We start from the raw sequence: 15,373 nt of genomic DNA on the forward strand, positions 1-15,373 counted from the left end.
CCTTAGTATGACTACTGAATAATCTTGGGGAGAAAAAATTCACTGGATGAAACAATAAAGAACTTAGTCAAAAGTAGCTCTTGTATCAAAATTCAATACGGGGAAACCATCATAAGACAGAAGCCACTCTGAAGCACAGGATGATAGATTTGGCAACCAAAGGGATCCTAGTGGTCATATAGACCAACCCCCTCATTTCATTTAGAGGGGAAGGAATTTGAGCTTGCTTGGGTCATACAAGTTGCAAGTTGGGGCCCCAGGTTTTGAACCCAGGTGTTCTGACTTCAAATTTAAAGCCTTAAGGGTTTCTAAAGTTAAAAGATGTGTAAGTACACACACGTACACACAGGAGTGCAAGCATGTCTTCTTTGTACTTTGAAAAACATGTGGTCGGGCTCTTCTGTGACTCAATTTGGGGTTTTCTTGGCAGAGAGACTACATGTGGTTAGCCATTTCCTTCTCCAGTTCACTTTACAGAGGTGGAAACTGAGGCAAACAGTGTTAAGTGACTTGCCCAGGGTCACATGGTTAGCACGTATCTGTGGCCACATTTGAACTCAGGAAAAAAGTTTTCCAGACTCCAGGTCCAGCCTTCTATCTACTGGTCAAACACTAAATTTCGAGAGTCATTAATTATCTAAATCCCACCTTTGTTCTCGAACCTCCGGACCTCCCCACAGGCACGAGGGCTTTTTGGCCAGAATTTACACCCTTCCTTCTCCAAAATTCTTCTCACGTACTTTGAGCCAATCTACAAGTACGTTTCCTTAATCTTATTAAAATCCCAGCCAGAGACACCAATTGAATTAGGGCGTTATTTTTATTAGATGACGGGATTTACTGGGCAAGGAAGAAGGTCGTAGGGAAACAGGTATACCACCTCGGTATCAATCGGAAAGAGTGAGAAAAAAAACTTTCTTCCAAGCAAAACTTACCTTTGGCTCCAGCACGGTTTCAGATGTTTGTTTTCCCATCCCTAAACACACCCACCCACCCTCCCACTCTCCACCCACAACACCTTGCCCCATACAACTTAACTCCACTTATTAGAAGAAGGGGCGTGGGGAAACTCCGTGGCTCCTTTGTTACAGTTAGGAGTCCGAAGATTGAGCTGGGACCTGGAGGAAGAGAGAAGGGCTAGGTTAATGGAGGAAAGCTGGGGAGTATCACCAAGGGAACCAGACTAATCTGGTTTCCCAGACAAATTAAGGTTATAAAACAACACCAATTTGCATCCCCTTTCTGCTGTAATGAACTTGAATCCTCGACGTTTCCCAGAGCGCCATCCAAAAGACAGAATGACTGAGTTTCATAGAGTGAGCAAGCTTAGGTGTCCACAGAGCTGTTTGTCCCCATGTCCACTTTCTCGTCCTCACAGGATCCAAACATTTTGGACCTCCTGAGCTAGCTAACGCTTCTTAGAAACGAAACTGAATCTTCCTCAAGTTTCCAGTTCTGCTTCTTTTCTCCGTCTGAGCCCACGCCTGGTGGGCAGAAGTGATGTTTTTATTCCACCGTGGAGCAGGCTTGTGTGGGGAGAGAGATGGGGTGTAAGTTAGGGATGGAGGCGGGGGAGTCTCTCCGTGTACGTTGACTTTCTGCCCGACTTTTTAGCAGTAGAGCGGAAACGAGAGCCAGGCATGGGTAAGTGACGTACAGTAGTACAAGGGCTACTTTGTATGACTCCCCGGCTCGTGGAGACACAACTGGACAGTCATTCAATCCCGCCTTCACGAGCAGCCGTGGCAGCCGCCGATGCAGGGGCTGCAGCCAGCCGCCCGAGTTGCACATTTAAGAAAGAAGGAAGACAAAGTTAGAGGCGAGGAGGGATCTGTCTGAACTCAGGGTGGTGTGGGCGGAGGTGGCAGCAGCGGCCGAAGGAGGGATTGTGGCAGAGTACAGGAACTGGGGAGGGTGGGAGGGGGGGGAAGGGGTGGAGAAGCGAGGAGGGGGGAGTAAGGGTGGAAGGGGGACGGGTGGATCTGTACTCCCAACCGGGCGAGGCGTTTCCACCCTTCTTTTCCCAAGGGCTGGGAGCCCCCAAGTTGAAAGAGAGTGATGAAGATCACTTAAGAGGCTGGAGTCGGGAGCGGACGGGACGGGACGGGACGTACACACCCAGATCTGGGGGGGGTGGAGGAAAAGAGGGAGCGGGAGGGACTGCCCGAGGCTCCCGGCTGGGCTTTAGCCTGAGAAGTTGTGGCAAGTATCCGCCGGGCCACATAGTTCATCCTTGCTGGGGCTGAAGTGGGGCGTCCTGGGGCAGAAAGCAGCCGAACTTTTCGAAGCCATGGGGAGAGACGGAGGCGCGAGAAGGAACGAGACAGCAGCAGACGGAGAAGGGGGCCAGGGGCCGGAGGAACCGAGGAGACCCAGACAGCAGCGGCGCCGGCGGAGGAGGGAAAGCAAGACCAGGACCGTGCGCTCCAACCTGCTGCCGCCTCCGGGGGGTGGGGGGGAGCCCGATGGAACCGCGAAAGGGGCTCCCCAGCGGTGGCGACCGAGTCAGGGGGGCTGCCAGTACCTAGCTGACAACCGGCTGAAGACAACCAAGTACACCGTGCTGTCCTTCCTGCCCAAGAACCTCTTTGAGCAGTTTCACCGCCTGGCTAATGTGTACTTCGTGTTGATCGCCCTGCTTAACTTTGTGCCTGTCCTGAACGCCTTCCAGCCCGAGCTGGCCTTGGCGCCGGTTCTCTTCATCCTGGCCGTCACCGCCATCAAGGACCTTTGGGAGGATTACAGCCGCCACCGCTCGGACCACGAGATCAACCACATGGACTGCCTTGTCTTCTGCAGGTGAACCGGGGACGGTTAGAACGGGCGGGGAGAGCTTGGCTGCTGGGCTGGGCTGGGCTGGGCTGGGGTGGCGGGCTAGGTACTGGCCCTGAGGCACAAAGGCGTCAGGGGGGGCTTTTCTCTCTCCCTTTCTTGAAATGGGGGTCAGCAAAAACATTGGGGGCTGGTGAGGACGATCCCCCATTGCTCCTGAGCATTGGTCCTGAGGAAGGGGTTCGACTAAGCATTTGGGGCCAGATATTTGCCCTTTGAAAAACTCCATCTCCTATGGGCCCGAGTAGGGCGTGGTGGCGATGGGAGAAGGTTTTCATGTTTTAGAAAGTTAGTTCCCGCGACTCTGCCCCAGCGGAATGTAGCAAGCTGTGTGTGCCCAGTGCGAAGGACTGCAGGCTCTTCACCGTCCTCGGGGCTCTCTTTCCTTTTCTGAGGCTTCTCAGGCTTTCTTGGAAGACAGTTTCCCTTCCCGTTTCTGGTGACTGTGGCTTTCCGAGAGGCTGGGCTTTTGCTTTTCTTACTGGCTCCCCCCCCCCCCCCCCCCCCCCCTTGTTGGGACACCAAGCGCTTCACTGCTAGAGATTAAAACTGTTGCAGCTGCCTCTTCTGTGAGCTAGTCTGAAAGAATGTGGAACACGTGTCAGAAAGTGGAATCTGCCCACTTTGCGTTCGCGGTTCGTGGAGGGGGCCGGGTGTGTGTGGGGGGGGACGTTCTTCGGTGGATCCTCATTTGGACGAGGTACCTTTGCAGACGAGGGCAGTCGCTAAATGCCACCTTGCTTCCTCTACACCCGTAATCTTGCCTGTCTAATCTCTTCTATGGAAGAAGGGGATTCCTCTCCTGCTGCACATTCACCTATCCTCGAGGCAAACATTTTATCATTTTTTTTCCAACTCTCCAATTCCTAATCTTAAAAAAAAAAAAAAGGCTGCTCTCTTTACCGCTCTGCGCACCAAGATAAAGACTCAGATTTCGTTAACTGGTCCTTGACCCTGCGCTTCCAAAACCCAAGCTTTTGGGGTCCCATCTAAAGTGGGATCCACGCCGATTCTCATTTCCAGGTTACCTCCCTTCATCTCTTCCTGGGTTTCTCAGGATTCTCAGGCTCCGGTCCTGAGTGGCACGAGCCGGGATAGCTCCTCATCTGTCCTTTCCATGGACTAGTTCGGATCTATAGCTGAAAACTGAGGAAAGTTTAGAATCGTGTCGTTTTAAAGCTGGAAGGAACTTTCGAGATTGTTGAATCCCCACTGGCTTATTTTACGGAGGAGGAAATTGAGGTGCAGGGAGGTGGGAGAACTTACCCAGGATCACAGTTAGTGGAAGACCATGGCCAATAATGGATCTCCAACTGCTCCTTCTGGCCCATGTTTTACTTCCGCAGTTCCATGGGCTTCTACACCACTTAAGTTTTCTGCAGTGTATTATCCCTTCACCTTTTTACTTCCTCTGTGAAAAACCATACTCACAGGGTCCCTTCTTCCAACTGAGCGTTTTTCCCCCCAGGTGGCACAGGTGCCTGGTAAAGCAAGGTCAAAAAGGCCTGGGAGGTTTCCTGTCTGCAGGCTAGTTTGGAGTAGAAAAGAAAAGGATGGACGTGTCTGACAGATAACATCTGCATTCTTGGTTTCAGGAGAAAAAGCCACCTGCAGTCTGACCTTCCTGGTTATACAGTACTCTTGTCTGGCCTGGGCAGAGCAAGACCGTAGCTGAGGTTATAAGCCATAACCGCCTAGCAACTAAGCATTGTTTGGGGAATAGTTAAGCCCAGAGAAATGCAGCCTATTTGCTTGGCATTTTGAGAGCATTCTTTGGAGCTGCGCTCGCACAGATTCCCTGCTCCCTTGTCCCTTTTTCTCAGGAGAGAGAAGGCTCACAATTCCCAGGTAGGCCTGATTTTCTTTGATAAGAATTACGGGATATCTTGTCCTCCGCTTGTCTCTCCCCACCAATCCCTTAGGGTTTCTTACGCTGTGCGAAGACCTCAGAAAATCTCTGTTGTCACTGCTTGTCAGTGGGTCAGAAAACAGGATGTGCTCGTGTGATGCCAGACAGATGTCAGTCACTGACCTCGCTGACCTTTCAGTCCATCCTAGTGTAGAGCTGTTGACAAACATTTTACAGACTGTGGCTGTTTGACCACAGGACATGCTACATTCCCGAGGCTAGTCTGATGAGAGCCAAAACCTTTTGCAAAATCAGGACCCGTGTGAACAAGGCTTTCCTTGGGGTTCTGGCCATATTGCTAGCTGTCCTAGGAGGTGTCTCCAGGAAATCAACTCCGAAGAACTCCAGTTGGAGAGGTCAGGTTGTGACTGCACACTCAACAGTTCACCACTTCCCGTCTTTAGCCTCCTGAGAGTCCACATTGGTGTTTGGCCAGCCTGGGAATCTGGATAAGTCTGAAGTTTCTGATAAGCATCTCCAACTTGGATTTAATCAGCTTAGAATTCTCAGGAATTGATGCTATATGGAGTTGGATCAGAACTCCATGGCCTTTAAAGGGCAGCTAGGTGGTGAAATGGATAGAATTCCAGGCCTGTAGTCAGGAAGACCTCTTTTTAAATCCAGACTCAGATACTTCCTGGCCGTGTGACCCTGAGCAAGTCACTTACCACTTGTTTACCTCAGTTTCTTCATCTTTAAAATGGGGATAATAATAACACCTACCTTCCAGGCTTGTTTTAAGAATCAAATGAGATTATAAAATAAAAGATTTAGCAAAGTGTGCAAATGCTATATAAAAGTTAGCTCTGATTGTTAATGGAGTTGAACCATTAGACCAAAATCCCATGTACATCATAACTTGACAAGCTTCCGAAATGCTGCTAGTCTTAACACTGTGCAGCTCCCTCCGTGGACATGTTAAGATACCGGCCAGGGCACAATTCTCATACAGGTGGCCTCCCTAGCTCTGAAACGAATGTGGTCATATGGGAGTCAAAAGAGATTAAATGGGCCTTCTTTCAATCAGTGCTGAGTTTGACAAAAGCCTTTGGTGATACTGCTACCATGGGGAAATAACTGGTAAATTCCTTGATAAACATATAACCAACTTTTGATTATTTTGTGTCTTAGGGAAAATTTGCCTTCTTCAAATGACGGATGCCCTAACGAACATAATATATGTAAATTGAGTGTCAATTCAGAATGTTAATATCATTAATGGGACACAGGAGTCTACAACTGTTCTCATTATTTTCCAAAGTGAGTTTTCCTTGAAGAAATAGATGATGTAATCCTGATCTATGTGTACCATTAAATGAAACCATTATGGTTTTGCCATAATTCTAAGAAATATTTCCACAAGTGGAAGTTGCATTCCTAGTCTTGACATGCTGTTTTCATTATTTCTTTTTCAAAATATTGTCATACATATACTGGCGTGTATATTCCTACCTATGTGAACACTTGTAGTCAAAGTGCTATATACCCTTCCTTATTCATCTTGAACCATGACTTCCTATGTTACCAATCACAGGTATTTTTTTCTGATTGCTGTCATATACCTCTTTATGGGGGGGGGCGGGGGACGTTTAGCCTACTACTCTGGTACATTAGTATTGTGTTTAGGCTCCAAGGAGAGGAAGGAGCTTCAGAGTATGAATGAATAGTTACTTCTAGGGATGATCAGGAGAGGATGGTATTCAGTTCAATCCACCCCATTAAACACATATTTAGCTACTAATACAAAGACAAAAAGTCAAACCAAAAGAAACAAAAATGCTCCTTCCCCTCAAGAGGCTTACATTCTAGCTGGGGGTAGGGGGCGGGTGGAATAATGTGTGCACTAATTCTTGGAATGTTATGAGTGATTGAATGCCAGGAAAGGCGTTCGGAACAATGCCAGTTGCCGTCTATGCTGGTGAAAACAAACCTACCAGCTCTTTGGTTTGTGTGAAATATTCTAGCAGACACCTAGTAGAGAAGAATCAAGCAAATAACCCAACTTCCCTCTTGTCAGTATTCCAAATAGATGAGAAGAGCCTTGTATAATAAAAAAAAAAATGGATATTTCAACTCTGAAAAATGGCAGGATTAGTTGGTGACTGCTTAAAAAAAAAATAAGCGTGCAGTTTGATAGAAATTTAAAAGTGGGATATTTAACATTGGGAAAAGAAGCCCAGAATAGGGATCAGTAGGCTAAAATTCTGGTCCTGACTTACAGCAACTAGTCATTTTTCCCTATGAGTTTCATTTCCCCCCTCTCTAAAGTGAGGACTAGGCCAGATATGTCTCTGAGGTCCCTCCTTGCCTTCAGATAATTACATCTCATTTTACGTTCCCCTGGCTCTTTAAGTTTGCCTTCCGGATGGAACGAGGCAGAATTGTAAGGACGCTAGTCAAAGCCTGGCTTTGAAACTGCTTGTGATTTTGGTCTTTCAGGATCTTGCTTCTCTTGGTCACTATGTTGCAAAACTAGGGAGATTTTTTTGTTCTGATGTCTTCATGCTTGTCCTTTTATATATCGTTTTATGTGACATTTAGATAAACATCTTTTGTTTTATTCTATAATTTGTCAACTAGAGTGTTAAGAACTTTTTTTCCTCTTCTGGTTTACAGTCTCTTGCGTTGGGGTTAATCTGATGTGCAGCCATTAGCATTATTGTAAGAAATACCTTGAAGTAAAGGAGAATTTTTTTTCTGAGTGTTTCTTGAGTACTGGACAAAAGTTGTGGAGAGTGTCGTGTTTTGGTGTCTTCATTCAACAAATTGGGAACATTTTTATTTAACCCTTAACTTCTCTTTTTTTCTCGCCCACCCATTTCCTTTAGTTCTCTTAATAGTTTTTCCCTGAGTGTCAAAATCATGGGATTTCCCCTGTTTCTCTTTTTTTTCTTGATGTGGGAATATATGCAGTTTCAGAAGAGTTTCTCACCTTTTGAATGACAAGTAAAATATGCTGGTGGGATCCGTGTCTGCATTTTGTTTTTCTTACTCAATAATACATCTCCCTTTGCTTTTCTTTTTCCCTGATCATTTATCCCCCCTCTCATTGTATGCGCCTTTCCTTCTATTTCCTGCTGGGACACCACACTTCCTCTCTGCATTCCTGATTTCTTTGCCATCCTTGTTCTGCCCTGACTTTGTACAACTAAAAATCCAAGCAGGATAATCACTTTCCCTAGGGACTGCAAAAAGGTCTAGCCTATAAGAAGGCAGAAGGGAGCTGCAAATGCTCAGTCTGAGAATTAGGCAAAGGTAATACTATAGGTAGGTTAATCCAAGTGATTTGAAAGGAAATTGACTAGACATTCGTGATGTATGTTCTGGAGGCCTTCCGAAAGAGTGGTCTGTTGTTGTCATTGGTGTCCATGATGGAAACTTTTGTTGCCGCATCCCTAAGCCAATATGAAGGTTCAGATGACTGTGTCCCCCTGTGTTTTTTTGTTTGTTTTCTAACCGACAATGATGAAGTTGTCCTAGAGCCTTGTCCTGCAGAGTGGGGACTGGTGGCCTCGCTCCAGCAGGGGTCTGATCACCGAAGGGGAAATCGTAAGATGGGTCACATTCCACCTTCCACGTGATAGCTAGTTAGAGGGCTTCTTCCCAATACATCCACATTTACCTTTATTTCCCAGTGTGTCCCTAACTCCCCTTACTTCCCCTGCTGAGGAACTTCTCACTCCTTGTCAGACTTCTGAGGGCAGCTATGGCTTAACCACTGGAGCCTATGTCCATAGTAGTAAGCAGCTCCTGGAAAGGCTGCTAGCTTGGGCGGTAGATAGAGTGCCAGGAAGATTCCTTTGTCTTCTTGAGTCCAAATCCAGCTTCAGGCACTAGTTATGTGACTCTGGGCAAGTCACTTCACCCTGTTGGCCTCAGTTTCCTCATCTGTAAAATGATCTGGAGAAGGAATGGCAAACCGCTCCAGTATCCTTACCAAGAAAACCCCAAATGGAGTCATGAAGAGTCGGACACTACTAAAAATATGTCAGCTGCCTGCTCACCACTCCTCCCAGCCTACCCCCCCCCCCCCATCCGCTGATGGTTGCAGCATGCTCTAAGACTCTGCAGTCCAAAGTGACAGGGCACGCAAGAGTCGTGCTTTTGGTTTTGGTTGGGCCAGCATGAGTTCCACAGGCTGAATGGATTTCATGTGGTCTAGGACCCAAGTCTCATTACATTATATTTTCCCCAAAACTCACCTTTCTTTTGAACTGGCAAGGGCCGCACTATCCTTCTAGTCACCCCCACATAGCCAGGCGCTTGTCAGTTATTGACTTCTACTTCCACATGTCTTACAGATGATCCCTTCTCTCTACTCACAGAGCCATTGTCCTAGCTCAAATCCCCATCATCACCTCTGGCCTAGACTATTCCAGTAGCATCCTAAGTGATCTCCCTGCTCAGCCCTCCCCTCTCCAGTCCATCTTGTTCCAGTACTAGTCACTTTACCACAATGTAGCTCTGTCTCTGTCAGCCTTCCCTATTGACTCAAGTATCAAATAGAATTTCACTTTTTAGTTCTTTGAAAAGCCTATTTGGGATGTATTTTATAACCCACGTAATTATCAGCCTAGTGATTGTTAATATACTTGATAAATTAATAAATATACACTTATCAGGGTTCTGTGCTCAAAAATGTTTTTTTTCTATTAAAACAGATGCAGGATCCCTTGAAGTCCTCTCCTCTAGAATATACCCATACAGATGACAAATATATTATTCTTCCTTTTCTGAACATTTTTTTCTGATCATATCTTTGATTAATAGCATAGTGCTTGAAAGGGACTTTTCTGAGATATTTCCAGATTCACCAACCTGAAATACTGAGACAATTTCATGACTATTGACCCACTTAAAATTAAGGAAGAAAAATGAGCCAATGCCTTATTGAATTGGGTTTCCGTACAGTGTATTACTACTGCTAAACTTTTTCAGACTACAAAGATTAAGGATTATACTAACACTTAAAGTAACGACGGTTATTCTTCAGTAAACCAGGAATGGTGATTTTATTGCTTTGAATACTCTCAGTCAGTGGTGGATCTCAGGCCTTTCATACCTGGGTACTCTTTTTGTCTTTGTTTTTCTGTGATTGACTGGCTGAAGAAATTAATCACCGGCGGTAATTTTTATGGTAATAAGCTGTAAATTTAATGGCACTAATTTTATGATAATGAGGCTTTCTGGAGTTTGTTAGGTCAGTCCTGAGGATAGAACATAATCTATTATAGGGTACTTTTTCAAAGCATTTCTGACTTAGTAAGATCTTAGGAAGTTTTCTCAGTTACTTCCATGATGTGATGTGTTAGGTGTTAATGAAGGAATATTAATTATGAAATACTTAAATAAACCACAATTTTATGCAAAAATAGAATGCATTTTGTATTTTGTATATAATACCATCTCTGAAACATACTAACTATGTGACTTCAGGCAAGTCATTTAAAATGTCAGTACTTAAGTCAAACCTCTAACGAGGTAAATTGCTGCCCAAGTAGTAATCAGCATTGGCAGAGGGACTTTCTTCCCTGGAAGTTACATATAGAAATGAAATTTCAGGTCTTGTGAAAAAAACAAAACAATACAAAACAACAACTACACATATAGTTCATTATAGGAGAATTCTTAGGGGCCCGCATGTAGGACCTGGACGTGGGAGGCACCACCCTGTATTCCTAAGTAGACTAGTCTCTTCTTTTTACAAATGACTGAAAGGCAATGATTTGCCTGTGCCTAAGGCTAAACAGATTCTTCTAGACCCAGATTAGGGCAAATAATGGATCCCCTTAAGTGGTATTTTGTATTAGAATTTGTACCATTTGCAGGTATAATGATATAAAATATGGTCTTTGGGTCCAGCCCAAAGTAAATACCCCTTGGTAATTTGAATAATAGTGGTTCTCCCTATGGGAATCCTTATTTGCACTATTGTGTACCTAGCTGTTGCTGTTCTACTGGATACCAGCTTTCCTGGACTTTGGAGAAAGCTGACACATTCACAGTGTCATGTCTTTATTGGTATGCTCAAAGAATTGTAAAACATAAAAGCCTCTTTAATGTGACCTTCTACCATGTTAGAAAAATCATACATTTTGCTCTCTCTGGGTCCTTTTGTGTGTGCCTCTGTCTTGTTCTCTTTCTCTGTGACTTTGTCTCTGACTGTCTCTCTAGACTCATCTTTGTCTCTCTGGCTTTGCCCTGTCTTTCCGCCTCTCTTTGTCTCCACCGATCTCTTTTTCCTCCTCCTCCCAAAGGGATTCTTCACCTGTCTGGGACCTTGTTAGATGAGGGATTCATAAGACTGTGTACAATGGGAAAAGCACTGCTTTTAGAGTTCTTAACCAAAAGCCATATAGTCTGAGGTTCTTCCTGGTTTCAAATCTTCTCTCTCATGTTTATCACTTCTGTGACTCTGGCATCCTTCAAACTTCCTGAGCCTCAGTTTGCTTATCTGTTAAAGGAAGGGATTGATCTAGATGACTTCTGAGATCTCTAGATTTATTGTTCTTCAGCATGAAAACTTTACAGTGCTCTAACTAAATCCATTTTTCAAAGGCTGAGTGTGATACTGTTTTGATAAAATTTTGGCAGAGATCTCCATGACTTGCTTTAAATATAACAGAATCGCTTTTAAATTATTTGCTTACATTAAATTTTATGAAAATAAAGTTGTCTTCTGTTTTCAGAAGGAAAGTATTTTAAACCTTCAGCATGTGACCTAAGTTCTTCGAGGGCTTTTGGGCAGTGAAAAAAACATTAAATATAAGTACAGATGGATTTTGGAGAGTGTCAGAATAGGTTTACCTTCTTTTTCTCTCTTCCAGGAATGGTTAACTCTCCTAGAAGCTCTTGGTGGGTACGTAGAGGCACAGTTAAGTCTGGTGCTTTTCAAATGCCCCCGGAGCCTTCCGTGTAATTTCATTTGTCCTTGTTCTTTCCTCTCACTGTGTTTTCGAATGAATGCTTCTTCCCAAAGGAGGCAAACACTTTAGGAATTGGCAAACTCATATTTCAAATGTACTGGTGGAATGAGTCCAAAACGTGACTTATTCCAGAAATGCAAATTAAAATTTTATCCAATTGGAAAATATTTTGCAACCTTTTAAGATTAAAAAAAATATTTTTACCAGCTGAAGTTGAAAGACAAAGTTCAGAATTATTGATCCCATGCTTATAATAATTTTGAGCCATGATTGATTTTTATGAATTTTCTATATAGCACAGGGTGAAGAAATGGCAATGTTTTTACAGTGTTAATTCCATGCTCTCCACACACACACACACACACACACACACACACACACACACACACACACTCTACTTCCCCTGCCTCCTCTCTTCCCTTCAGAGGCAACAACTGCTTCATTTTTCCCATTATATCATCAGTACCTAACAAAATGCCTCGGACACAGTGGGCATTTAATAAATGTTTGTTGATTGATTTTGTTTTAGTGATCTTTCATTGACATTGTTATAGCCATATTTCTTTTTTAGTTATGCTTATTTTATTCTTAATCATTTCATCCTTCCTTTTATCTCTGAATTCCTCATATTTATGTTTTGTATTCATGTAGCATATTTTGTTTAGTCATTCCACAATTGACGGACTGCTATTTTGTTCTGATTTCTTTGCTTCTACAAAGAAACTATATTACGGTATATGTCAGATAAATGTTTCTGTCTTTGTTACCTTTGGCTAGAGGAATGTCAATAATCTAGTTGTTTTTCTTTCAAAATTCTCAACTGATATCCTCATTGGTTGGACCAACTCATTACCAGTAGGGCTCCTGTCTTCCCATAAGGAGTGCCTTTTTTAAAAAAAGTAATTGTCAAGTACCCAAATGATAATATTTTTGGATTAAAGATGTCAAAGCGTTAAAAACAAATGTGGCTGACATCCCTATTTTGGTGACCACAAGCCAAGGTTCCTTGTAGCTATTTATATGATTATTATGACTTCAGAGAGCAGTGATGTCTCATCTGGCATGAGTCATTTGCCTGACTGGGTTAAGGGTGATGTAAAGGAACAGTGGCAGTGTCTGCTGTAATAGTGCTGTGAGCTTCTAGAAACTTCACACTTGGTAAGCAATTAGTTTTATGCATTTGGCAGGTGTTTGGAAGACATGTTTGGAAGTCTGCTCTGTTTTATTACCCCCCGCCCCCATCCCAGTCACTCATTATTTTCTAATGAACTACTGCTTTCATTTGCTTATCTTTTAAACCTAGGCTATTGACTTTACCAGAACAAAAAAGGGAACATTTTGCACTATACTCTTAAAAGTTTCAGGTGGAAAAAAAAGAATCTTGTTCCATTAAAAAACATGCTATTAGCTTAATCAGTATTGTCATCTCTTTCTCATTAAGGCTAAACCAGAGGTAGCAGGGAAGGACGAGCCCTTCACTTTGAGAAGTTCAGTATGATTTACAGCCATACCTGAATAAGGAATTTTACTATAGCGTCTTGGTAGTACCTGAACTACATTCTTTGCCGTTCTTTTCTATTTTTCTTTGTGGGGGAGGGGACATCATTCAACTTTTGTTTTCTTTCAGAAGCTGAGAAATTTCACATGGAACAAAATGATTTATAAAACAGAAGCAATTGTCAGTGTGGTACAATGGAAAGAAGACTGGATTTAGAGTCTGAGTATAGGGGTTCAAATATCAACTTTTACCATTTGAAACCTGTGTGGTCTTATGCACTTCACTTAACCTTTGGGCCTCAGTTTCCTCATCTATGAAATGAGGAGATTTGGCTAGATGACCTCTGAGGGCCATTCCAGATGGAAATCTGTGATCCTGTGGTCTCCTTTCATTCTATAGAGGGATGGGATTTTATGGATATGGAATTGTATATACCATCAGGCATAGTTAAAGTCATAGTTGGTTTTCTTGAACAGTTTTTTCTTCTCATTCTTTATATTATTCATTCCAAGGAATGACATTATGCAAGAGGGGGAAAGATTTATTCCAAAATTAAAGTGATATAAAAACAAAACATCCATAAAATACTTTTTTTTTAAAGCAATCAGGGTTAAGTAACTTGCTCAAGGTTATACGGCCAGTTATTTCTGGGTGTGGTGCTGAGTATCTGAGCCCGGGATTTGATCCAGGTCATCCCGACACTGGAGCCAGTGCTCTTACTCGCTGTGCTACCTGGCCGCCCCATAAAATACTTTTTAAAAGAAGAAAACATAAATTTTTGAAGTGTAATCCATGGACTCCTGAAGGTCTCTGAGACTCTTTCAGGAGATATTCCAGGTCAAAATTCTTTTCATAATAATGCCAAGATGTTACTTGACTATTAAAATACTCCTTTGTTTTCCTACAACTTCCTGGCTTTTTCTTCTTATACTTTAATCCAAATGACATGTCACAACAGATTGAATATAGGAGCCGATGAGAGAAATCAACTATCTTCTATTAATCCAGACATTCAGTAGATTTGTAAAAATATGTAAGAATTATGCTACTTCTCTCACTGATTTTGATTTGTTTAGGAAAATAGAGTTTTTCAAAATAAAATGTTTTATTTTAACATGTAATGGGTTTATTTTTAGATAAATTAATACAAAAATACTAAAAAAAATTATCAGTTTTAATTTCTAATACAGTAAATATTAATAAATATAATCACATAAATAATTTTGAAGAATCTAATTTTTTTTTTTGGAGGGCAATTGGGGTTAAGTAACTTGCCCAAGGTCACAAGGTAGTTTTTTTGTGTGGGTGTTAAGTGTCTGAGGCAAGAACCGAACTCTGGTCCTCCTGACTCTGGGCCAGCGCTTTACTCACTGTGCCATCTAGCTGCCCCTCCTCAATAATTTTTAAGTGTGTTAGGAGTCCTGAGACTAAAAAGTTTGAGAATTGCTATTCTAGAACTTAAACTCATAATAGCTGTCACCACATAATTGTGACACTTTTCAGTCCAAAAATTGGTTTATAACCTTTCATTGCATAATCTTTTGCTTGGTATAATTCTGTTGTCATCAGCTGTGTATTTACCAGTGTCATGTGGATGTGGAAATGTATTTCTCTCTTGCACATTGGGAATTATTAGCTCTCTTGGTTCGCTCATATTGTCAGTATATTTCTGGTGGTGGTTTGTTTAGAGCACTGCAGTACTAATGTTATTGTCACTCAACCCAGTGAAGAGCTGTAGGCCCAAGGGGAGGGGGCAGGAGAAGCTGCCATGAATAAGTCCTGTGATCGGCTAAGACTTGCATCTTCCTGCACTAGCTGAACTGGACAGTTTGTCTGCCAGTGACACAGTTTAGTAATAAATGATTTTTAAGTAATACTGGCACAATTAAAAAAAGTTTTGCATAGTGGTTGCACCCCACCTTTTTTGCAAAAAAATTGGCATAAAATCTGAGACAATTATGTGGCGGAATACAGTAGGTCCATATACTGAAAAGGCCCCTGGAGATGGCCGCAAAGTTAGGGATCCAGCCTCTTCATTTCAAAGATAAGGAAGTCAAAACTAGAGAGATGAAATGTCCAAATTCATTTTCATAATCATCATAAAACAACTTCAAGATTCAAGTGCCTGAATATATATCATTAGTGTTATTAAAGACAACTATTTTCTTTGGTTTTTAAATCAGATCCATCATTTCACTGGTGGGCTGA

At 42.8% G+C, this 15,373-nt stretch overlaps 1 protein-coding gene across 1 annotated transcript in view; it reads left to right on the top strand.

The window, feature by feature from the left end:
• The first annotated feature begins 1,936 nt into the window (after window positions 1–1,936).
• ATP10A (ATPase phospholipid transporting 10A (putative)) overlaps window positions 1,937–15,373 on the top strand; it is a 282,963-nt gene continuing 269,526 nt past the window's right edge. The window contains exon 1 of the mRNA XM_069072951.1: window positions 1,937–2,799. Coding sequence (XP_068929052.1) covers window positions 2,291–2,799 — 509 coding nt within the window. The 5' untranslated portion in view covers window positions 1,937–2,290. The remainder of the gene's footprint in view (window positions 2,800–15,373) is intronic.

The sequence above is a fragment of the Petaurus breviceps genome, unplaced genomic scaffold (assembly GCF_028583685.1).
Source record: "Petaurus breviceps papuanus isolate PSGF00001 unplaced genomic scaffold, PetGlider_PUasm1.0 90849, whole genome shotgun sequence".
NCBI classification, from domain to species: domain Eukaryota; kingdom Metazoa; phylum Chordata; class Mammalia; order Diprotodontia; family Petauridae; genus Petaurus; species Petaurus breviceps.